General features: G+C 50.8%; 2 protein-coding genes across 3 annotated transcripts in view; both read right to left on the bottom strand.

Moving 5' to 3' along the window:
* LOC138164829 (cytosolic carboxypeptidase 6-like) overlaps positions 1–25,699 on the bottom strand; it is an 824,829-nt gene that overhangs the window by 111,097 nt on the left and 688,033 nt on the right. The window lies entirely within an intron of this gene.
* The window catches only part of LOC138164998 (BEN domain-containing protein 5), a 43,579-nt gene continuing 27,223 nt past the window's right edge, over positions 9,344–25,699 (bottom strand). The window contains exons 4-6 of one of the 2 annotated variants that reach the window (XM_069093037.1): positions 19,368–19,516; positions 13,801–14,014; positions 9,344–10,484 (exon numbers count right to left, since the gene is read on the bottom strand). In XM_069093037.1, coding sequence (XP_068949138.1) covers positions 10,327–10,484; positions 13,801–14,014; positions 19,368–19,516 — 521 coding nt within the window. In that variant the 3' untranslated portion in view covers positions 9,344–10,326. The remainder of the gene's footprint in view (positions 10,485–13,800; positions 14,015–19,367; positions 19,517–25,699) is intronic. The other variant, XM_069093038.1, reaches the window with a different exon arrangement.

The raw sequence follows: 25,699 nt of genomic DNA, 5'->3' as shown, positions 1-25,699 counted from the left end.
GAAGGAGCCAAGATCCCGTTTGTCCTCCAAGGGCTGAGGCAGGACTAAGAGGGGGAGGTTTAGAAGAGGCAGACTGAGGCTTGATATCAGGAAGTGCTTACAAGCTGCCCCAGAGTGCAATGGGGCGCCTCTGGAGGTGGTGAGTTGGCCCTCCTTGGGGGTTTCCAAGCAGAGGCTGGATCACTACTTACCAAGCAGGTTATAGTGGGGATTCCACTATAGAGGCCCTTCCCAGTCTCTTTGCTAAGCTCTGAGAGCTTCCTGGGAGTTTCCTTTTCGTCTCTGAACTCTGCAGCAGGCACAGGGCCCGGCTCATAAGAGGAAATTAGGAAATTCATGCTAAATTGGAAGAAAACTCTTCCCTTGACAGAGCCATGCCCTTATGCTATCAGGCAGCTCGTCCTTTTCTCACTCAAACCACTGGCCAGCACCATCACCACTCCTTGCCTTCACTTCTCTCACTGCCTAACGCCTTCAGTCTGGCCTGAAGGTCACCGCCAATGGAAGCTGCTCTCGCCAGGGTAAGCGGTAACTCTGAAGTACCAAAGCCCAATGTCCTTTCCCTAGCCCTCACCCTTCTTGACCTTCCTGCAGCTTCTGACATTGCTGTCAATGGGTTCTCCTGGACACTCTCTCACCTGGTTCTCTGGTCTGTCTCCTTTGCTGGCTCTTCAGCTGTGTCTGACCCACTAACCGGGGTGTCCACTAGGGCCAGCTCTTACATTAATTTTTCAGGGGGAGCATTTACACCTCAGAAATCAGCAAATGCTACAAATCAGGGCTTGGTTTATTGTGCTGACTGTCTAGATTAATAGAAGTGATGAGGAAAATGTTAGTGAAACAGATTAAACTTGGATACATTTTCTTTTTTGGGGGGGAGGAAGACTGTTGTTAAACATTTGCCAGCACACCTCTATCCTGGGCCCCCTTCTCTTCTTTGACCATACTCCCTCCTATGTACTCCAACTGGTACTCTCCCTCCTCCTTTCCAATCATTTCCTGAGTATCTCTACCAGGCATCCCATCTGTCCCTTCCTCCTCACTCACACAAACCTCCAAGATAACCGAGGGGATCGGCACATCTTCCCTGCACCATTTTGGCTGATTCCTCATTCATCCCATTGCTTGCAGCCCCATAGATTTATAGTTAAAAGGAATCCAATAGAGGATCCTGAGTCCCACCTCCTCACTTCACAGATGAAGAAACTGAGGCAGAGAGAAATTCTCTGTTCTAAGGCTGATGGTTAAAAGAGAAACTTCTTGAGGGAAGGGGCCGTTCTGATTTGATCTGTATCCCCTTCCCCCCAGTGCCTTAGGTGCTAACATTTCCTCTCCTTTGCTCTGGGGCCCCCTCAGCTCTAAATCCTCTCTTCTATGTCCCAGAAGTGTCCCCCCTGCATCCCCCAGACCGTGTGAGTGAGGGAATAGATCAGTGAGCTCGTTCCCCTTGGCAGAATCTTCTCTGGGTCCTCCCCCTCCATTTCCCACAATGCTGTGCCCTCCTTGGGCCAGCCTCTTCTCCCTACCTTGAGAGCTTCAAGCCCACAAGGTCTCCACCTGGGTCAGAGACGTCCCTCCTCTGCCTCACCATTTCAATACAACCTCTTTCCTTTTCAAGACACTTGGAAGTCCAAACCCTTGATCCTGGCATTCAAGGCTCCCCACAGTGATCGCAATTTTGTTACTACTCCCCTTCACACACTCCGTGTTTGAATCAAACTGGCCTCCTCCTCATTCTGCAAACCTCCTGTGGAGACCCCCTTCACTCCACCTGCCTGGCCAGCTCAGCTTGTCAGAATCCGCCCCATCCTTCAAGGCTTAACTCAACGCCCAAAGCCTCCAGGAAGCCCCTCTCTGACCACCCTCACCCAGACAAGGTCTTTCCCTTTTCCTGAATTGAGGTAAAAATAACAACAACAGTAATGACAATAACACTGACATTTATATGGCCTTAAGACTTACAATTTGGCTCACAAACCCCCAGGAGGGGGCACTAGTATTAGCCTCATTTTGCAGAGGAGGTAACTGAGGCTGACAGGGCCTTGGTCAGAATCACAAAGCCAGTAGGCTTCAGAGGCAGAATTTGAATTCAGGTCTACCTCCCTTTCTATGTCTCCCTTCTAATGTCTCAGTCTCATCTCCCCTAGCAGTCTCAGAGTCTCTGTGGTCCTGGAGGGCAGAGTGTGGGGCCTCTATATACTTCCTCTCCAGAGGACCAGGTTGGGGATTCATTCAGAATAAGCATAACTCATCCCTGAATTATAGAATCTGAGACCCGAGAGAGAGCTCAGAGACACCTCTTCCAACCTGTAACTGAACAACTGAAAAGAGAAGCCTGCCCACGACAGTTCCCACAAGCAGCCTCGTCTTGGGGACCCCCTCCCAGAGAGGGGGAGCTTCCCCAGGTAGCCCCTCCCATCTCGGGGCCGTTCTTGTTAGGAAGTGGTTCCTGGCAGTCAGATTCCATCAGCGGCTCCCTCCACCGCCATCCCCTCCACCGCCATTACAGCTCCTTGTTCAGCCATCTGGCCAAGCCCTCCTCAATGCAGCAGCCCTTCCCATATTTGAAGAGGGTCAGTGTTTGAAAGGAGATAAGATTTCTGGAGAAAAGTAAAAGTCCAAATGATAGTCAGGAGGTGCTCCCTCACCCCCAGCAGGAAGAACTAGAATGTGTGAAAATCCCAATCACAAAATCCACCGGCTGACCCACATTGTTCACATGAAGAAAAGACTTTCCCACATACAACAAACTTTCTTCTAACCCCGCCCAGCTTGCTCTGCCTCCAGTGTTGCCATCCCTATGGGTCAGTGAAACTTCCAGATTTTGAGAGGAATGGAGATCAGAGATCTCTCTGAGAACCCTGAGGCACAAAGGAGACAGTGTTGAGGCCTGGGTTCAAATCCCAGATCTGAGACATTAACTGATCAATCAATGAGTACTAATGAGTGCCTGCTATGAGCCAGGAGCCACAGATACACAGACAGCGAATGAAAGGATCCCCAATGTCAAGAGAAGCCTCTTATGGCGAAATAAAGCCTAGTTAGGTGAGAATGGCACCAGAGGCTGGAGGGATCACATGCGTCTTTCTAGACAAGGTGGTGCTTAAGATGAGTCTTGAAGGAAGAGGGGGATTCCATAACGCAGAGGTGAGGAGACAGGTGTGCTAGGGCAAAAGCATGGGGGTGGGAAATGGCAGGTCACATGAGAGGGATAGGGTAATTGAGGCAAAGTAATGCCCAGTGAGGCTGGCAACAGGTTGTGGAGGCTTTAAAAGCTAAACCCAAAGCCAGGGCTACCGACTCCAAAATCACCAATCTCTCCACTAGCTCCTAATAGCAATCATTGACAGTTCTCTGGTTCTCTCCCCTTTCTTTCTCTTCATTTCGAAACCTTGGCCGTCACTCTCACGCTCTCTTCATTTCCTCCAGTCTCTGATAGTGAGGCAGCCAGCCCTTCTTCTTGCCCCTGATCCCCTCTCTTCCCTTCTTTGCTAGAAGACTGCATCCTTAGTCATCTCCCCATCTCCTGGCTCCTTCCCTCCTGCCTGCCAATGTATGAACATCCCTCCTCATCATCCCCTAACACCTCCACCAGGTACTACCATCTCTCTCTTCTTGCTAAAATAGAAACAATCAGTCTACATTGGCTGCCTCTGCCCTTACAATCTGGCTTCTCACCTCACCAATCAGCTGAAACTGTTCTCTCTGAAGTTACCAATGATCTCTTAATGGCCAGTGCTGATGGTCTTTTCCCCATTCCAATCCTTCTCAACCTGACATCGTAACCACCCTCTCCTCCCAGATAATCTCTCCTGTCTGGGTTTGTGTGATGATGCTCTCCCTAGTTCTCCTTCTACCTGTCAGACTGAGCTTGGGCCTTTCTATCATGCTCCCTAGCTAAGTCTTCCCCAAGGCTCTGCCCCAGGTCCCGGCTTCCCTCTCTCTAGACTTTCTCCTTCTCCAAGGTCTCTTAGTGACCTCCTACTGGAATCTTTCCTATCCATGCAGATATTCCCTTAAACCTCCCATTTCCTCACCTTCCTCCTCTGCTCCTTCTTAGTCATAGAGATGGTCACACACAAGACCCCATTGTTACTGACTTGTTCCACTTTCTTAATGAGGAACTCGGAGGCTCCCTCCATCTGACCATCACTCTCCATCACACCACCTCTCCCTAGACATTGACCTCCTCTAAGCTTTCTCTTCCATTGAGACCTCCACTCCTCCCACCCCTCAGCATTTTCTTGGCTATTATCTTGGATCTCACTTAATTTTCTTCTCAACCCAACAGTTAGGCATTCCAACTCTACCCTGTCCTCTGCTCTTGAATCTCTGTCTCCTGGAGTATTCCTAACAGTCACCTCTGCTCCTACTCATAAATCACAATACCCTGAGGACTGGGTACATTACAGATTCATGTTATCCGGCTTCAGCTGGGCCCTCCCTTCAGTGAGGTGGCCATTTTGTTCTTCTCTCATTGTTGTTCCTTTATCCGGTTTTCCATAGATGCCATCTCACGTCTCCTTTCCTCCAGCCTCCCACGACTCTCCCTTCCACTCTCTCTCAACCCAGAATCTTGCTTCTGACTTGACTGAGAAAATTTTGGCCATCTGACACGAGCTCCTTCTTTGCCCTTTGCCCTCATCTCAAAACCCTTTCCTGCAGTTTCTAACAAGAGGTGGCCCTCCCAGGACCTTGCCAAGGTCAGCTCCTCTCCATGCATGCCTGATGCTACCTGTGCTTGTCTTCTGTAGTCGACTGCATCCTCAGTCCACCCTCTCTGCCAACCCACTGCCATCTTCTACCTCTCTGTCTCTGCTGGTTCCTTCCCTACTGCATGCAAACAGCCCAAGTGCCCTTTGTTACATCCTTCCATTCCCTCAAGCTTTGGTCTTATGTCTCCCCCTTTTGAAGTCAAACTTTGAAAATACCATCAATACAAGGTGGGAATTTTGTTTTCTTGACTATATACATATATATGTACATATATACATATGTGTGTATATGCATTTTTTCCCAAGAAGGGAGGAGAGAATAAATTCTAGTTTACTATTCTCACTGTTCAACCCTTTAACAATCTGGCTTCCAACCTCATCTCTCAGCTGATGCTGCTCTCTCTGAAGTTACCAATGATCTCTTAGTTGCCCAATCTGATGACTTTTCCTCAGGCCAAATCTTTCTCAACATCTCTGCTGCATTTGACACTACTGACCAACCTTTCTTTCTTGAGTTTCTCCCTTCTGGGTTTTGGTGACACTGCTCTCACCTGTTTCTCTGTCCATCTACCTAATTTCTCCTTCTCAGTCTCCTTTGTTGTCTGGCTAGCCATATCACTCCCCTTAACGATGGGTATTCTCCAAGACTTGTTCCTTCAGATCTCACCTCTTCTCTCCTCTTCTTCTTTCTCTTCTCTTTTTTCTTCTCCTCTCTTCCCTTTCCTTCTCTTCTCCTCTCCCTTCCTCTTCACCCTCTATTACAAGTGATCTCACTAGGTTCCATGAGTTTATCGTTTCTAACAAATGACTTAAAGGTCATCCCTTGTCCCAGTCTGTGCTTAAGTCCTCCATCACCATCTGCCTACTGGACCTTCAGACTGCATTTCCTAGAGATATCTTAAACTCAATGCATCTCAAACTGAATTAATTATCTTACTTCCTAGATCCTCCCCATTCCAGACTTTCTGTCCCCATCAAAGGCACCACCATCTTCCCATCATCTCAAGTTTGTGACCTAGGCACCACCTCTTTCTTCCTTTTCCCACATATCCAATCAGGTGCCAAGCCTCACCATTTCTGCCCCACAATATTTCTCAAATCCAATGTCTTCTCTCCACACATATATTTACCAACTGAGTTCAAGCCTTCATCACCTCTTCATTAAATTGTTGCAACAGTCTCTTCTTATAACTCTTCTCTCCTTATCCCATTCCATCCTACATACATACCACTGCCTAAATAATTTTCCTTAGGTGTAGATCTGGAAAAAAGGTCAATAATATCAAGGGAATTAATGAAAGCAAATGCGAAGAAAGGTGGTCTAGCCATACCTGATCTCAAACTATACTATAAAGTGGTAATTTTCAAAACAATCTGGTACTGGCTAAGGAACAGGGTGATGGTGGATAGAATGGGCACACAATCTAGTGTTTGATAAACCCAAACCTTTTTTAAGGGTTTGGGATATAAACTCACTACCTGACAAAAACTGCTGGGAAAACTGGAAAACAGTTTGACAGAAACTAGGAATAGACCAACATCTCACACCATATACCAAGATGAGGTCAAAATAGGTACATGATTTAAACATAAAAGATAGTACCATAAGCAAATTAGGAGACAAAGGAACAGTTTATCTATTAAATCTATGGATACAGGAAGAATTAATGACCAAGCAAAAGATTGAGAGCATTATGAGATATAAAATGGATAGTTCTGATTATATTAAACTAAGAAGCTTTTGTACAAACAAAACCAATCCAACTGAAATTAGAAGGAAAGCAGAAAGCTGGTAAAAAGTATTTTACAGAAAATATCTCTGATAAAGGCTTCATTTCTCAAATATATATAGAACTAAGTCAATTTTATAAGAATACAAGTCATTTACCAATCAATAAATGATCAAAGTACATGAACAGGCAGTTTTCAAAGAAATCAAAGCTATCTAATCATACAAAAAAATGCTCTAAATCACTACTGATTAGAGAAATGCAAATTAAAACAACTCTGAGGTACCACTTCACACACCTACCAGATTAGCTAATATGACAGAAAAGGAAAATTATAAATATTGGAGGGAATGTGGGAAAATTGGGATACTAATGCACTGCTGATAGAGTTGTGAACTGATCCACCCATTATGGAGAGCAATTTGGAACTATGCCCAAAGGACAATAAAACTGTGCATACCTTTGGATCCAACAATACCACTACTAGGTCTGTATCTGAAACGAAAAAAACAAACAGGAAAAGGACCTATGTGTACAAAAATATTTATAGCAGGTCTTTTAGTGGTGGCAAAGAATTGGAAATTGAGGAGATACCTATTAGTTGGGGAATGGCTGAACAAGTTGTGATAAATTATTGTAATTGAATACTGTTATGCTATAAGAAATGACAAAGCAGGATGCTTTCAGAAAAAAATGTGGAAAGATTTACATGAACTGATGCCAAATAAAATGAGTAGAACCAGGAAAACACTGTACACAATAATGATAATATCATATGAAGATCAACTGTGGATGACTTAGCTCTTCTCAGCAACACAATGATCCAAGAAGACTCATGATGAAAAACACTACCCACCTCCAGAGAAAGTACTGATAAAGTCTGAACAGAGAGCAAAGCATTATATTTTTCATTTTCTTAAATTTGTGGGGTTTTTTTTGGGGGGGAGGTCTTTTATTTTCTTTCACAACATGGCTAATATGGAAATATTGTTTTGCATTATTACACATATATAACCTATATCAAATTACTTACCATCTCAGGAAGAGGGGAGAGAGAAGGAAAGAATTTGAAACTCAAAATTTGAAAAATGAATATCAAAAATTGTTCTTACATGCAATTGGAAAAAATACAATTTTTAAAAGTGCATATTTGACCGTGTCATCTTCCTTCCTTCTCACACTCAATAAAAAATTCTATAGGCTCTCAATTTCCTCTAGAATGAAAGTCTTCTGTTTAAGTTTTAAAGCGGACCCCAATCTCTTTCCAGTCATACTGGACTTTCTTTTTACTCGAGCTCTGGGATCCAGCTAACCTGGCCTTCTCTCTGTTTCTCACACATTCTGTCTCCAGATCTTTGCACCAGCTGTCCCCCACGCCTGGAATGCCACCCCTCCTTACCTCCACCTCCTGGAGACCCTCTTTTCCTTCAGGACACAGTACAAATACCAGATTCTTCATTGTAATCCCTAAAAGTACTTGTGCCCTCTGAAATTACCTTGCACCTGGTCATAGGCAGCTAGGTGGCGCAGTGAAAAGAGCACTGAGTCTGGTGTCAGAAAGACTTGAGTTCAAACCCAGTCCCAGACACTTACTAGATATGTTACCCTAGGCAAGTCATTTAACCTTGTTTGCCTTAATTTCCTTAACTGTAAAATAGGAATAATAATACCACCTACTTCCCAGGGTTGTTGTGAGGACCAAATGAGATTATATTTGAAAAGAGTTTAGCACAGTACCCAGCACACAGTAGGTGTTATAAAGGCTACTGTTGTTATTTGATATATATTTGCATTTGTTCACTTCATATTTATTCAATGTTTTTTATATCGATTTGTTGTATCTGTTAGAACGGAAGCTTACTTTGAACAAGGCCTATGCCATTTTCTGTTTTTTATCTCCCAGGGCCCAGCACACAGTAGGCACTTAGTAGATGATTGTTGATTTATTGACTCCCAACAAGGTTAACTATGTTCTCTCTGCAGATGACTCCCAGACTGATCCATCCAGTCCACCATTTTCCTGAGCCTCGGGCCTGCATCACCAGACACCTACGGGACATTCCCAACTAGACACTCCAGATACAGGACTCATGACCTTCCTCCAACTCCAACCTCTTCCAGAGCTCTGTGGCACTGCCAATCTTCCCAGTCACTCAGGCTGATTACCTAGGCATTATCTCTGCCTCCGGACTCTTCCCCACACCCCATTTCTAATCACTGGCCAAATCTTGCTGTTTCTACCTCTCCACCTTGCCACTTTCTCTCTAATCATACCGCTGCAACCTGAGTCCAGACACTCATCCCCTCTAACCCACACTATTCAAGGACTCGTTTCAGTCCATTTTCTACCAAGTGGTTTTCCAGGAGACCAAATGGAAATTATGCCATGCCCTCACTCCATAAAAGCCAGTGGCTCCTTACTGATTCTAGGAGGAAAGAGAAGCTCTTCTGGGTAGCTTTTGAAAGTCCTTCTCTTTCCAGCCTTATGTTACTTCCCTCCTTCATTTTATAGTCCAGCCAAACTGGCTTCCTCTCTGTTCTTATTCCATCTCCCATCGCCAGGCCTTTGCCCTGACTGTCGCCCAGGCCTGGAACGCACACCCTCCTCACCTCTACAGCAGAGAATCCCTGTCTTCCTTCAAGATTCAACCCAAGAACCACCTTCTCCAGTCTTTCCTGACTCCCTCCCCAACCATTGCTCATACTCTCCCTCCCATATTACCCTGTAATTTTTTGGAATACACTTCTACATTCATGTCTCATCTTCCCCATTAGAACGTAAACTCGCTGAAGTCGGGATTGCTTCATTCATTGTCTTTGTGCCCCTGGTACCTAGCACAGTGCCTATAGTGGGCACTTAATAAATGTTTGTTCTTCAGCAGCTTGAAGGTTTGCCAAGAGCTTTGCATAATTCACTCATCCAATCCTCACAACAGCCCTGTGAGGTAGGCATCATTACAGCCCTCATTTTACAGAGTAGGAGACTGAGAGAGGAGGGGGGTGCCCAATGGCAGCAGCGGCTGCTGCATCCCCACCCCCACGCAGAGCACAAAGGATCACTGAAGTAGGAAAGCCTGTCTACACACATGTTCCACATAAGTGCTGGTCAGCACTGGCCCAAGTAGGGCGAGCCCCCACCGAGGACGTCCCAACAGAGATATCATAGGTACGGACCCAAACAAGCAAACGTCCTCGGAAAAACGGGTCCACATCGGCCTGGCCGACGCTTCATGGTTTCTGGCAGACACACATTAACTGGATGTTGACTCTTCAAAGAAATCATGAGGCTTTATTATACAACAAAACATACGAACAGAGATAGAAACAGAGGTCCTGGAAGGAGTGAGACAGTTCAGCTCCAATCCCAGTCAAGCACTTTACACCTCCCAGCCCTCCCCCCTCAGACTCACATCCCCCTCCCCCTCAGAAAGCAGAACACGACTGCGGGCGGCGGGTGGCGTACGGATAACAAGAGCTCCCATTTCTAGAGCGCTTCCAAGTCTCCAAAGCGCTTTCCTCACAACAGCCCTGTGAGGTAGGTAGTGCAAGGATTATTATCCCCATTTGACAGATGGGGAAACTGAGGCCCGGAGAGTTGAAGCAAATTGCCCAAGGTCCCAGGTCTTGTAAGTGCTGGCACTGGGTTCTGAACCCAGGTCTTCGGCCTCCAAGATCAAGGGTCTTTCCCCTGCGTGGCTAACATCTGAATGAATCTCAGGCTGGCAAGGGGCCGGCTCAGAGGGGGAAGCACGTGGGTTCAAGTCCCCCTCCAAACACCGCCCTCGCCCACCCTTGCCCACCAGCTTCAGTGGCGGCCACAGTGACCCCAAGTCAGGCGCCATACAAGGACCAGGCTGCGGCGCGTTTATGGAAAACCCAGTTTATTGCAGATTGTACTTGGCCTCTCTCCGCTCCTCATTCTTACAAGACTTGTTGATATCCATGATCTTTTCACAGATGTATTTGTTGACCTTGGATAGTCTCTGTGCAATCTCTGTCTCGTCCACAGTTTCTTGTGCTATTCGGTCGTAGAGACACTCTGTGGGGAGACGGGAAAAGAAAGTGCAGATGAGGGGCTGCATGGGAGACCTGACTGCGTCCCTCCTCCTCTATGAATGCTCCCCGGGCAACGCCTCCGTCTGGTTTTCAGAGCCTCAGACAACCTGGTCCCAGTCTCAGTGGATGTTCCTGACTCCCACCCCCCATCTCTGTGCCTTCACCTCCCCTGCTCACCTCCACCTCATCCACATCCCAGCAGGAAGCCTTTCCTGGTGCCCTCCCTCCCAAACTACTCCCTTCAGCCTCAGTTTCCTCACCTGTAAAATGGGAGAACCAAACTAGATGACTCCTAAATATATAATTCTAAGTAGTGAGAGTCAACCTGAAGGGGCCATGGGCTCTCAGGGATAAAACGGGGCAGGCAAGAGAGAGGACAAGCTGATGGGGAAGAGGATGTATGTGTATGTGTGTGTGTATGTGTCTGGGTTGTGTGTCTGTGTCTGCATGTGTGTGAGCGTGTGTGTGTATGTGTATGTGTCTGGGTTGTGTGTCTGTGTGCGTCTGTGCGTGTGTGTCTGTGTCTGAGTGTGTGTGAGTGTGTGTGTGTGTGTGTGTGTGTGTGTGTGTGTGTCCTCACTCAGTGGGAAGGGCTGGGGGAGGAGGTTTCTGCTTCTCTTCTTGGGCAGCCACCATTGGGATGTCCCAGTGGTGACTCCACCTGGGCATGAAGGCCTCGGAGCTTCCTGCCAGCTCCCTGTGCTGGGCTCCATCCCTCCTAAAAAGCAGTGGGGATGGCGGCTAATGAGCAGCAGCAGGGATGCCCGTGTCAGTCCTCAGAGTCTGGGCTGCCCCTCCTCTAGCAGTTCTACAGGGAGCCCAGCAGGCCTGGAAAGTGTCCATGCCGGGGGGAGGGGTTCCCTTCTTCCCTCAGGATAACTCATGTTCCTGTCCTTCCCCCAGCCTCGGGAGGTTCCAGCCCTGCTCATGGCTCCTCACTGACCGTGCAGAGTGCAACGGCAAAGAGACATACAGTACAATAAAAAGGACCGATATCTGCCCCACAGCGTGAGGAGAAAGAGGTGGCTAAGTGTGGTTTGGAACAGACACAGAGAGTGGAAAGGAAACAGGCCTGGCTGTGCAACAGGCCACAGGAAGAGTGGGAGGCTGCTCTCTTCTCAGCCCCAGGAGCCAGGGGACCCGGGTTCTAACCTCTCTCCACAGGCACCCAGGGCCTTCCCTCCAGGGGCATGCTTCCTCATCTGTGAAAGGAAGGGGTCAGGTGGGATGACTGCCAGCGTCCCACCTGCTCAGAGATTCTGGGCTTATCCTGGGCTCTGACATTCCTCACTCTATGTGCAAAGGGCCCTCAGAGCTCCCATGTTCTCTCATTTCTAAGCTCCAACATTCCCTGTTCTAAGATAACTCTCAGCCGTAACATTCTCTGTTCTAAGCTCCTTTCCAACTGACATTCCCTGTTCTCAGGCCCTCCCAGCCCTGACATCCCCTGTTCTCAGGCTCCTCCCAGCTCTAACATCCCCTGTTCTAAGGCCCCTCCCAGCCCTGACATCCCCTGTTCTCAGGCCCTCCCAGCCCTGACATCCCCTGTCCTCAGGCCCCTCCCAGCCCTGACATCCCCTGTTCTCAGGCCCTCCCGGCCCTGACATCCCCTGTTCTCAGGCCCTCCCGGCCCTGACATCCCCTGTTCTAAGGCCCCTCCCGGCCCTGACATCCCCTGTTCTCAGGCCCTCCCGGCCCTGACATCCCCTGTTCTCAGGCCCTCCCGGCCCTGACATCCCCTGTTCTCAGGCTCCTCCCAGCCCTGACATCCCCTGCTCTATCTTGACCGATGCTTTCTAATTCCATTCTAAATGTACCAGGGGTCGCTATTCCTCAACGACAGCTGAAACTCCTCTTCTGCTGTTCACTGGGGCTCTGTCACCGCCATCCTTGACTTGTGAAAAGTTCCAATTTGAGATCCCTGCCAGGCAGTGCCCCAAGCTCACCCAGAACCAGCCAACACCCTTCCCAGTCAGGGCAAAGTTCTATGGAGCTCAGAGAAGCTCCCCTTCCACCACATGCCAGCCCAGAACAGTTACAAGGGGGAGGGCGAGTGCAAAAATCCTACAAAAGGACACTGGCTTTGGGTCAGAGTTGCTAGGTTCAAATGCCACTTCTGTGAGGCCCTGAGCAAGTCACCTGACCTCTGTGCCTCAGTTTCCCCACCTATGAAATGATGGAGCAGGACCTGGTGACATCAGCTCTCAATCTCTCCTCCTATAATAATAACCATCTGAGTCACTGCCCCTCTTTGGGGCCCTGTCTCTCACTGGCCAGGACCTCAGGGGCCTTGGCATCCTACCCAAAGCTGAACAAGAATCGTCTCTAGCAGCAACCTGAACCTGGCAGCTGCCCCATCCCCCCCAGTGGTGATGCTCCCCAGTCCCCCCAGGAGTCCACCATGACCCCTGCTCTTTCCTTGGTTGGGTTCCTTCTGCTTGCCATTCAGATGCCCCTTCAAGCATCCTGGCCTCCCTGACGAATGCAGGGAGGTCATCCCTTGACTTGATCCTCATTCCCCAAAGTTCTACCTCCACAATCCAGGACTCAGCTTTTCCCTTCTCCGTCCTAGGACTCTCCCTAAAAGCCCCAGTCCCTGCAATGCTCTCCCAGGCCACCCCGGCTCTGGGATCACCTTCCTGCCTCTACTACCCTGAGCCCTGAGCTGATCAGTTTGACTTTAAACATTATAATGACAGACTGTCAGTGCTGGAGGAAAGGAGGCCCGGGCAGGAGATGCCACAGCTTTGCCACGCTTCCCGTGACGGACCGGGCACCTCATCCTTGGACACACAGAGTCAGAGAATGTTAGCTCTGGGAAGAACTCTGGAGCACAGAGTGAATGAATGAATGAAATGGCATTTATGGTCCTGTAACAGGGGAGGCAAATCAAAGCAAGAAAGGACTGTAGGTGTTCCAGGCGGAACACAGAATGTCCAATCTGAAAAAGACAAGAGAACATCTGAGCTGGGTAGCCTCTAAGATCACAGAACACAGGAGAGACCTTAGCACACAGCACAGGGATGAGGAGAGATTTAGGGACCTCCTTGTCCGTGACCTGTTCAGCAGCCAGGAGCACAGCAGAACAGACTATCAGAACCAGGCACGGTTCTGTGTCAGGGAGGAGACTTAAATCAGCCAAGATCAGAGCTGAGAGGCCGAGTCCTGAGCCCACACCCATTCCTCTGCCTGCCTGCTTCTTCCTGCCTGGCCTCAGAACCTGAAGGGCTGGTGAGCTCTGCTCCCTGGTGCCCTTGGTCCTGAGAATGGGGCCTGCAGGGCCCAATGGGGGGACCAACCTCTGACGATGCTCAGTTTGTGAGGGGAGAGGGGAGGCTTGGGGATGGCGTCTTTCTTCTTCTTGGTGGCGACACCAGTGACACTGCGGTTCTTCAGCACGTCTGTCCCCCAGATCATGACTGCCAGGTTCTTGGTGTATTTGGAGTCTCCTTGGGTGACCTGCAGCTGGTGCCACCTTTCCTCATCAACCCAGATCCCGCTTCCGAGGTGGACCTGGCAGGGCAGAAATTGGAGGAGCGGTCAGTTACTGGGAAATAGGGACATGGTGAGACAGGTTTGTGGGGCCCTCTGAGGGCTGATGTGGAAGAAGGGAAGGTACCTGAGAGAGGATGGAGGAGAATGCCCTAGAATGGGGAGCTCAGAGGCCCAGCTCCAACATGTACCAGCAGCCTTAGTTGGACCTAGATGGCCAGAAAGGTCTGTTCCATGTCACAAACCCTCCCATGTGTGCAGGGCCTCATGCTTGAACTGGAAATGACCCCCAGTCAGCCTTCGAAGAGCTGCCAACCCTGCAGGGCAGAAAGCCTGGCAAAGGGAAAGTCATGCATGGTATCAAAGATGCCCTTGTGTCTAGGCCCAGCTGAAATGCCACCCCTAGAAGGAACACAGGCCTTAAAGCTGTCAATGCCCTCATTTTACAGGAGAGGAAACTGGGGCCCAGAGAAGAAACGACTTCCCCAAGGACCCAAAGCTAGCAAGGAGGCAGAAGCCTGGAGTCTTTCCATCAGGCCCCACAGCTTCTCCCAGGCATCTTGCATCAAATCACTCTCCTGCTTAAGCCTTCCATGGCTGCCCATTTCACACACATCCAGGGGTCTATGAACTAGATTTTTTAAAAAATCTGACATCTCTGTTTCAGCATCATTGGCCTTGGCCTCTGCAATTCCATGGATTTTACACTTTCCAAAACCTTATTCTAGGAAGGGATTTACCCAAGGGTGGTACACCTCAGGGGCCCATGCCACAGACAGGGCCAGGAACCTTCCTTATTGAGGAAACCGATCAGACCCAGAGAAGGGTCCTGCCCATGATCACACAGGAACGGGGACACCTGGTGAGAAAACTCCTTCTACCAACAGAGACAAGCAACTGCCCTGCTGCCAAGAGGTGGGCCTGAGGTCTTCTGAGGCCGACAACCACGGGGCTACACCGTGTCTGCACCATAGGAAACCGCTGCCTCCCAGTGTTACCTCTCACTCTGCCCCCAGCAGAGGTGACGCTCCACTCAAGCATCTTCACAGCTACCTTTCTTCTCCGTGTTCTCTGCTCTAAGGCCCCCCAGCTCTGACATCGTTGGGCTCTCTGAAATAAAGCACCCTATCTGCACGTACTGTGAGATCCAGTGCCCCTGGCTTCCAGGCTAGAACAATGCACCCCATCTCTGGACTCCGGACATTCTCTCTGCCTGTCCCCCTATGCCTGGATGTTCTCCCTCCTTTTCTTGGCTTCCTTCAAGTCACAATTCCAGCACTGACTTCTGCAAGGAGTCCCTCCTGTCTCTCCCCACCCCATTTACATTGTCTCTGGCTTGTTTATACATAGCTGTTGCATGTGGACTGTGAGCTTCGTGAGGGCAGGGACCGTTTTTATTCCTTCTTTGTATCCCTGGCACTTGGCCCAGGGCCTGGCATATAGTAGATGCTTAATAAATGTTTAACTAACTGAAAGAAATGTGAGACCTATTTCTGTGGGCAAAAAAAGACAGTTTTAGGAGAATTTTATAAGCCAAAGAAGGTCATATTAACACATGGGAAACAATTATACATTCCATGGGACCATTGGCGGCCTGTCTTAACTATGACTGGCTATGAAGCTGGCTGGGCTTGAGGCTTCATCCCCTGGATATCTCCCCAGAAACTTTTCTAGAGCCAATCCTGTCCTCTAGGAGTCCCCCAAACCCCTTCCTGAGGCCCCTTCTATAGCTTGTGCCTACCTGGGGGGTGGATTCAGGGATGGGGGAGAAGGAGATGTCAAAGGTGAACCATCATCTGCAGTTGTGAAGACTGTCTTAGGGTATGAGACCTTAGAGTCATGATTTGGAGCTTGGAGGATCCTCATTGGGGTTGTCTTTTCCAAGCCCCCCATTCTCTAGAAGAGGCGGGGAGGCCAAGCATCACCCAGAATCAGGCTCCCAACTTGGGTCTGCTCCCTCTAGATCCTGAGCTCTTTCCAGTGGCTCCCCGGACCCAAACCCCAGCTCCAAGGGAACTAAGGCTGTTCAATGACTTGGAGTTGGTGCATATGGAACAAGGTCTGATCCTAATTCCTAAGGCCCCTCTGGTACACAATGAATTCCCCTAGCTTCAAGACCTACATTAGGGAAGTCTCCCCTGTAAGAGGCCTGGCTTTGGTGCTCTCAGCTATGCTTTTGGAAGAAAGACCTTTGAGCACAGAACCCAAGGCTCATCTTCCCCTGACGTTCTCCTTTTGAGAATAGGAAACTGAGGCCCACAGAAGGAAAGGGACTTGGCCAAGGTGATGTGCCTGACCACCTGGGCCTAGAAATCTTGATTGCTCGGGCTCTTCCAGGGATCTTTCCATGGCTCCAAAGGCTGGACAAGGAGCAACGAGGCCAACAAGGAGAACTGTTACCTTTCTCACCAATGAACCCTTTCGGGGAAATGCTGGCACTCACAGGAATAGCTGCTCAGCACTAACGATGCTAATGGTGATTCCACGTGTATAATTGATATCTGCTTGTCCTCTCAATGGGTGGGGAAGGAGTGGGAGGAAGGGAGTGAAATTGGAATTCAAAAATCTTAAAAAAAATGTTAGAATGTTTTCACATGTAATTGCGAAATATTTAATGAGATAAATAAAAACATTCTTAAAAATGGGAAAAAAAACGAAGGCGTCCATGGGCACTTGTGCCTTTCGTGCCCAAGGCAGCAGGAGGAATGCTTCAGCTCTCAATCTGCTTTCCTAGGAATTACATTCAGGTGCGTGCCCAGGCATGGGGAAAAGACTGACTTGGCAAAGGACTTTCTCTGTACGATCCAGAGACAGAAATCCTCAGGGAAAGCACATGCCTGGGAATCTCCAGCCTCCCCCTATTTTATGAGCCTTCCTTAGATGCCACTCAAAGGGGGGGTCCATCATCACCCTCATCACCTCATCTAATACCATCTTGTCATGGTGAGGCCAGACTGCTCACCTGCCAGAAATCTTAGCTGGATCCCTAGCTCACCACGTAAAGCCAGACTCCTTGTCCTGGCATTCAAGGCCTCCCATGCCCCACCCCAATTTCACAACATCCTTGCATGCTCCATCTCCCCCAATGGCACTGGCCTTCCTCACTGCTGCCCCCCAGAAAGTGCTCAGTTTGCCCTTTTCCAGGGCATTTATTAGGTAACACTACACGCCTCCTGGACTGTGTGCTCCATGAGGGCAGGACCTGCATTCTGTCCAAACTGGGTATCTCTTCCCACACAGCAGCTCAGATATGGTTCTCTCTGCACTGTCTCTGAAACAGAGATAGCGATAAATCTCACATGGCAACAGGAGGACATATGTTATTTAGATTAAGATCATGCCATATGGCACCAGAGCTCTTTGGAGTGCACTTTCCCAGGCCCTGCGAGGCTAGATCTTGGGACTGCAGAACGGAGGGCTGAAAGGATCTTTGGAGAGGACCTGATGGTCTAGAAGGTCTCAGGTCTATGATCCCAGGACTGAACCATCTCTCAGGCCCTTCCCCCACTTGCCTTGGCTACTCTTTTCCCACTCTAAAGTCAGATGACTCAGGCAAGGCCCTTCCCAAGCCCAGAACCACATTGCTTGATGCTGGCAGACTTGGAAAGGGTTATGAGGGGCCCAAGCACTGTCCTTGAGGACCAGCATCATCTCAGCAGCAGAAAAAGGGCACTAGCTGCTGATAGTGGCCCGGCCAATGTTGCAGGGGACAGTCACCTCCTCGGTGGTCTCTCTGCAATAATTCAGGGGATGCACAGTCTGGTCAGAGGGAGGCCACCAAGGATGTATCAGCCCTGGGCCTCCGACACCCTCCAGTGTTCCCTCTTCTCCAGAGGATGCACCCAACATGCTGGTGGGTGGCCTTCCGTGGGCAAGGCTTTGAGCATCTTGTGGGGCCTAGTGGGCTAGGCTCCAACCCCTACGTGGGCTGTCTAGTGGTTATCCCTAAAATTTGTTACATCTACTGATCAGAGAGACCTGATAGCTGACTGACGGGAAGTCCTGGAGCCGGCTGGGACGTGAGCTGAGTCAGATGCCTGAATGACAATGCAGTCTTACCACCCACTCACGATGACCACGTGTGGCACAGTCCTTCCCCTCTCTGGGTCTCAGGAGGATGGACAAGATGACCTGGAATGGCCTTCTCACCCTAACATTCTATGAGTTTGTGACAGGTTCGGTCCCACCAAGACCCCACATGGCCTCAGCCTGACCAATTCTCCCCAGTGGAAGCCAGAGGGCAGCCTGCTGCAGGATACAGTAAGAAAGGCCTGGGTTCCAGTCCTTCCTCGGGCACTTATTATCTGTATGACCTGGGCAAGTCACTGTCCTTCTCTGCCTCAGTTTCCCCTCTGCAAAATCGAAAGTTGGTCTTAATACCTCTCGACTGATGATCCTATGATTAAACCATCTCTCAGGTCACCTTGGGAAAGCCATTTCCCTTCCAAGGACTTTAGTTTCCTCCTCTAAAATGTACACTTGGGGCTAGACGGCAGTAGGAGTACTGCCCCTCCCCAGTTTGACAAGGCTGTGAGCACCCTGGGCAGAGAGGACAGACCTGGCTACCTGGGCGGGGCAGGAAGGGCACGAGAGCAGCCCCTGGGGAGACCCTTCCAAGGCCTCTGCTATAAAAATAAGACAGCCAGATATGGCCACGAAGGAAGAAGGAGGCCCTTGAGTCCTGCACAGCCGGGTCACAGGAAAAGGTGGCCACCATGTTAACTGGGAATTAATGGCCTCCCTGGCAGAGCAGGAAGGGAAGCCGAGGCCATACCTCAGACCCCACTGTGGGCAGTCACTGCCTGGGGAACCTTGGGGAAGTCACTTCTCCTCACTGGGCCTCAGTTTCTCCCTCTGCAAAATGGAGGTAGGCCTCGAAGGCCTCCAAGATCCCTTCCAGCTCTAGAGCTCAGACTATGATTCTAGAGGTTCCCTCCCGCTGGCTCCAGGAGGCCCTCACTGGTGCCCCTGAGCTCGCCCACTTTCCATCCCTATTTCTATACAGCACCTAGCTCGTCCTTGCTCCAAGGGCATCCCAGGGACCCCGCAGGGGCCCACGGGGCGAGAGGGCTGCAGGGAGGCATGGTTCTCTGATACTCTGGGTGCCATGGGACGTCACCAACCTGGTGAGCCTCAGTGTCCTCACCTGTAAGATGGGGGTAATATAATACTATTGCATGGGCATCACACAGCATAGCAACACACTAATTCTAGACAAAGCAGGCTCCTGGGGGTGAGGAAGATAGTCATGAAAACGCAGATCGGGCCTCCCGCTCCCTGTCCCGGTGCGCCGAGGCCCCGACCCCTCCCAGGGGTCCCCAGCCAGCTCGAGCACCCTCTGCCTGCACCCAGCCGGCGGCCGCGCAGATAATACCTTGCCATTCTCTAGAATATACTTGTCCATAACGGGGGCGGGACCAGGATAATAGGCCGACGTATTTGCCTCCTCACTGAATGTCTTCTGTGACTCCGGCTCGGGTTCAAGGGACTCTGACTTTACTTTTTCCAGCTCAATAGCAGGACCTAGGCAGTTAAGAAAAGAGATCCGTCTGCCACTCCAAAGACAACAGAAAGCAAGCATTTTCCCTGACCCACAGCACCACAAATACCACGCCATCCCGGCGTCCCCAAGATGGGCAGAGCCAGGAGACGCCTCAGGGAGGTTCTCATCCAACCCTCTCATTTCTACAGAAGAGGAGACTGAGGGTCAGAGGGGGCAGGGTCTGTGGCCGAGCTGGGGCTGGACCCCCAAGCTCTGGCTTCTGGGACATGGCTCCTTTCACTGCGCTGGATGATACTCGTGCCCTGAGCAGAAAACACTGGCCTGGGGGACACCCAGAGTGTTGGTCAAGGAACCTCCCTCCTACTTCTCCAGATGCATCTTCCTCTATTTCCCAACAGGTCCCAGTCACAATGGACAACTCCACAGCCCCTGACCATGCCTGGGATTTCCCAAAGCTGTGCTTCAAATAAAATATTTGTCAAATGCTCACCCACCTATTAAGGAGGTGCTTAATAAAGGCTTCTTCCTTTCCCTTCTGTCCTCTCCCTCCCAAGATGGTCTCATTGTTCAAGGCCCAGCTGCGGGACCAGCCCCTCCAGGAAGCCCGCCTTCAACTGGTCATGCACAAAGTCTCCCTTCTCTGGATACTGCTGAGCTGCCTCGGTGGGTCTCCCCTCGCCCTCAGAATCAAAGGATGCTGGAGCTGGGATCAATTGTAGAGACATTGTGGGGCCCCTCTCCCAGTTGGCCAATGAGGACTCTCAGGCCCAGAGAGGGAAGGCCTCTCACAGATGAGCTGAGAAATAAGGTCAGAGCTTTATGGGGACAGATGTGGTGGGGATCTTAGGGGAAGTTTTGCCCACATCCCCCATTTTAGAGATGAGGAAACTGAGGCAAGAGGTTTAAGTCAACTGCAATAAATGGACTGACAGACTGGCCTAGTTAGTGTGGTCTGAAGCCTGGGCCCTGCCCCAGAGCTGCTTCTTCTGCCATACTGAGACTCAGGCTGCTGATCTTTCCTCACTCCGTCACCATGCTGGTGGTCACCTCTGGGACCTTGGTCCTGCACCCTGGCTCTACTAGGCTGTGAGGTCCCTCAGGGCAAGGATCGGGCCCCAGGTACAGACAGCACAGAGGCCTCCTCACGGGGAGGGGTGGGGACACTCAGCACCTACCAGCAGGCTTCAGCAGAGCTCCCCTCATGGAGCACATCCATAAAGGACCTGCTGGTGGGTGAGGCTTTGGCCACTCAGCTGCAGGCCTTTGTCTGGAGGCAGTAAATCCTTCCTGACCCCAGCTCCATACATGCTCTCCACAGCAAATTCACACTCACAGAATTTCAGAGGCCACAGACTAGGGCTGAACAGGGACTCCCTGTGACCTCTCCCCGGACACATACCCCACCTCCCAGAAGTCCCATGCTCCCACTGCTTCCTAGAAGTCTATGGCGGCAGGAATGGGATGGGGCTGTGAGCTGGGCAAGGTAGCTAGGAGGTAGACAAATTCTGGCTAGCGTTTTCAGGGGTGGGATCCAGTCAACTTTTCAAGAACAATACCCTTCCTGACCAATAAAAGAGCACCCAAGGCCCATGACTGGAAGGGACCTGAGAGGCCATGGAGACTAGCACTTTCATCTTCTCAATGAGGATGCTGAGGCCTACAGAGGTGAATGGCCCAAGGCCACACAGGTAGAACCCTGGGCCTAGAGCCAAGGCTATGGAGGGGCACACCTAAACAAGGACAAACAGCTTGATCAGGGGATGCTGTGAAAGAAATCTGGGGTGGGGGGGGTCTGAGAAAATGGAAGACCCAACAGGAGTCAACAATATGATGGGGCAGTCAAGGAAATGTAACACGGAACTGATTAGGAGAGTCAGGAAGGGAGGGAGGAAGGCAGGGGGTGGTCCCTCTGACCTCTGCACTGGTCAGACCTCACTGGGAAGACTGTACTGCATTCTAGGTGCCATGGCTAAAGACAGCTGGAAAGGGCCCAGGGTGGCAACCAAGATGGTGAAGGGCCCTGTGTCCATGAGGGTCAGCTGAAGGATACGTGGCTGTCTGGCCTCAAGAAGAAGAGACTGGGGTAGGGAGGGGGACATGGAACTGGGTTCCGGGTTGTGATGGGCAACTTGGCCCTAGAGGCAAGAACCAGGGGCAATGGGGTATTGCTTAAGAAGAGAATGATTCCTCCCACAGATGGGTCAGTCTGGTAGTAAGAGTGTGGGACAACTGATGAACAGCCCTGATATGGGGTTGGAGGCCATTCCCAGGCCTGCCTTGGAGAGGAGAAAGCAGAGGCTGCAGGCCATGTCCACCCTCCCTGCTCCTAATCATCCCTCTCTGTCGGAGAGGCAGCCCTTCTCTCAGCCAAGGTCTTCCCCCATCTCCCCGTTTTCTCCAGCAGACGGTTCCTTCCATTATCCACCCTCTCTCCTCTTCATTTTGTCTTCATCAATCGGCTCCTTTTCTGCTTCTTTGGAGTTGGGCCAAATCTGCCTCATTGCTTTAAGAAAACATCCAAGCCTGCTATGCTGGGCCACGGCTAAGGCATCACCCTTCTGCCCATTCTCAGACTGGGCCCTAGAAGAAGCTGCCTACACTCCTGGGCTTCGTTCCTCCTCCTCTAACGCCTCCCCCAGCCCTTTGAAAGCTGACTTCTAGGATCTTCCCTCAACTGAGGCTGCCCTTTCCAAAGCAAGTCCAGTGGCCTCTCCTTGACCTCTGCACCTGCTGCTTCTGGTGGCCCTCTCCTCACCGGCCTCCTCCTCAGCCTGCTGGGCCTGGGTGTTTCCCATGGCTTTGCCCTGAGCCCTCTCCCTTTTCTCCTTCTCCTCATCGGCTCCGACTGGCTCAATGACCATCTCTGTGCAGAAGATTCCCAGATCTGTTCAGCCAACCCTCCTCCCCCTCCTGAGCACTGGTCCTGCGTGCCGTCTGCCGGACACTGTGAACCAATCGTCCCCCAGGCATCTCCAAAACAGAGCTCGGTACCTCTCTCTACAAACCTTTGTATTATTGTCAAGGGCACTGCCATCCTCCCAATGGGGCAGGCTCACACCCTCAAAGTCAGGCTCTCCTCCCACATCCCTATCAGTGAATTCTGTCATTTCTAATAGTTAATAGATGGGGCTTTGAGATTTGCAAAGCACTTTATATACATTTATATACACTGTTATGAGGGGCCTGGATTTAAAGAAAGCTAGACCTGAGTTCAAATCTTGGCTCAAACTCCAGCTGTGTGACCCTGGGTAAGTCACTTAACCTCTGCCTGCCTCAGTTTCCTCATCTGTATAATCACAGGGTTAGACCCAATAGCCTCTCCCCACTACAATCCCATCTTTTCCTAACGTGGGGGTCTAATTATATGACTGCTTGAACTCTTCAGATTCCCATGACTACCAAGGATCAAGTATAAGCTCCATCCTTTGACATTTAAGTCCCGTCATCTCTGGGCACCTTCCTGCCCTTCTGGGCCCCCTCTGCTCTCTGTATTACACCCAAACCTGCCCCTGGCTGTGCCACACATACCCAGTCTCTGCCCCTCTGCTTCATGGGCACCACCTCTGTGACTCTGCTCAAAGGCTGCCTTATACATGAAGCCTGTCCCCACTTTTCTAGGTCCAAGGGCAGCCCCTCTGCAAGGTGCTTTGAATGAATTTTGCGTTTACTGTGTGTATAATTATCCTTGTATGGGCTGACTCTCTTTGAGGGCAGGGACCATTCACCTATACTTTTAACAGCCCCAGTGCTAAGCACAGAGTAGCACTCTATAGTAAATTCTTGCTGTGACTAAGTGCCAGTCTGCCTCCACCCTTCCCACACTCAATACAGGCGGGGCCCATCATCTCCGCTTGAGATGTGGAGCCCTGGGCAGCACCCCGCCCCCTCTGATTCTGGCCTTCGAGCACTGAGGTCCAGCCAAGCTGGCCTCCCTGTTAGATGACACTTCCTCACTAGCCGCCCTCTTCCCCTTGGCCCAGTAAAGCTGAATTCGGCTCAGTTGAACGAAGACCTCATAATGATCAGCTCTCTGCCAGCCCTGGGGTGGCGGTGAGCCCCTGTCCCTGAAGGCATTCGCACAATGGCTGGGGATGCTGCTGAAGGATCCCTGTGATGGGTGAGAAAGGGTGGCCTGCAATGACTTCCAAGGTTCCTCCCTTCTAGGCTTCCTAAGCCCCTCTGAGGAGGAGACCACATAATCAGCTGTTGCCGGTTCCTACCCAGTTGAAAGAACACCCTCCCTGGCTCCAGACGTGGGGATAGTTGGGGGTCCCGGGCCCTTCCTGAAGGCCCCTGCTGCCATGCCGTGGGAGGTCTCTGGCCCCTGGCAGGTGGCATCCACACCCTCTGAACGGTACTTTGTCTTCACTTCCCACAAACATGACTTACTATTGGCTCATCTGCGTCACTGTGCTGGCTTCCAAGCAGAGATGCCTGAGGACGGTGATGACTTCCTAGCTGTATGTATCCTTACCACCTAGCACAGAAGAGCCACAACAGCCCCCTTATGGGGATGTCTGAATCCCAAATTTATGGATTCTCCCTCTATCTCTTACTCTGCAGGTCAGGGCTGGCAGGAGTCTTTAATTAAGGGTCTAATACGTGCCAAGCACTGAGGAGACACAGACAAAAATGGGCCATGAGGCCCAGTCTCCTTGCCTGAGAAGAGGAGGAATTTGATCCAGAGGGTGATCAGGTGGGTCACCCGGCTGGTCAGTGACGGTGGCAGGATCAATCTCGGCCCAGGGGAATGGCCTCTGGCTGCTCAGGGCTCAAGGACTTTGAGTCAGGTGACCCTGGCCAAGCCTCTGTTTTCCTTGTCTGTCCCACTGACTTCTATAAGGAGAGGACTTTGTAATTTCTAAAGGGCCATAGACAGGAATGGGGATTGCAATTAAAACCATGGTGATGAACATGGTAGACCAGCGAGCCCCAAAGTGGCCCCACACTGTTCTTGTCAATAACACTAGCTCTTCAGGTCAGTGAGCCCTCTCCCCAGGATTCCTGCCTCAGGTCTGCCCTTATCTGCCCCTCACTGCTGCCGCCCCACAAACACCTGCCCGGACCTTTCTCGACAGGGGTGGGTACCGATGGAGCCTAGGCCCTTTCTCTGTGTGGTCACCCCCACAGTGTGCCCCTCTGCTGACCCCCAGGCTTCCCCCAACTTTAAGAGTTCTCAGAACCTGAGCTATTCTAAGACTCACAGTCATGGAGCATGACCAAAAGGACTCAGAGGCTTAAAAACTGGGTTTTTACTTCAGGGATAAGAGATTTAAAAGCACTGTGACATTTCCCAAGGTAATGCTGATCACTTCCTTTCTCCCAGCCAATCCGAGGCCCCTCTCACTGTCCACTCAACGGCCCAAGCTCGGCAGGTTCTCCATCCAACTGTGCGGCCTGGCCTGGGTGCACAGTTGGCATGCTTCATCCGCTCGTTTCTTCTTGCATGGGAAGTTGGCAGCGCATCTTTAGAGTGACAGTGGCTCTATTCTGGGACTCTCAGCAGTGTGGTGGGGGCTGGACTCAGCCAGCACAGGCAGGGGCATATGGAGGGCTTGCTTTATCTTTGGTCTCTGTATCACCAGTGCCAAGTGTAGTGCCACAGTAGGAGCTTCACCAAGGCTTGCTCACTGAGAAGGTGCCCTTCTCCTTTTGGACTCTGCATCATCCAACCCCAACAATCACTGACAACGGTGATGAAAGTGCGGGAGGACTTACGAGGCCCTTGCTGTCCTTGTGTGGTCCTGGCCACCTGCGCTTAGTGGGGCATCCTCCCATCTGACAGATGTGGGGCTTGGCTCAGTGGGCCTGGCCTGAGGCCTGGAGCTGGGCTGTGACCCCTGGCTCCTGCCCCTGCACTTCCTACTACACCACACTGACCAGAGGAGCCTTCTAAGAGGGGAAGCCTTGTGTTCTCCATGCTGGGCATTGATGGAGACAGTCATACCCATTGCATAGAATTCAGAGAGGAGGAGGATGGTGTGTTCATGAAGACAGTTTTTCCCAGGACAAGCAGATCAGCCTGAGCTCTCTCCTCCAGGAGACCCCATCTTCTGAGGGTGAGACAACATTCAGGCACTCTGCAATGCCTCAGCTTCTTCCTTCTCTATCCTCAAGTTCTGCACCTTTCTAGGCAGGGACTCCCCCTTCCCCCCAATCCCAGCACAGCTCCTGGGGGAAGGCAAGTGCCCCTTGCAGCCAGA

The sequence above is a fragment of the Petaurus breviceps genome, unplaced genomic scaffold (assembly GCF_028583685.1).
Source record: "Petaurus breviceps papuanus isolate PSGF00001 unplaced genomic scaffold, PetGlider_PUasm1.0 207, whole genome shotgun sequence".
Classification (NCBI taxonomy): Eukaryota; Metazoa; Chordata; class Mammalia; order Diprotodontia; family Petauridae; genus Petaurus; species Petaurus breviceps.
Note: the sequence above shows the minus strand (reverse complement) of the source record. Positions and strands in the feature narration are given on the sequence as shown.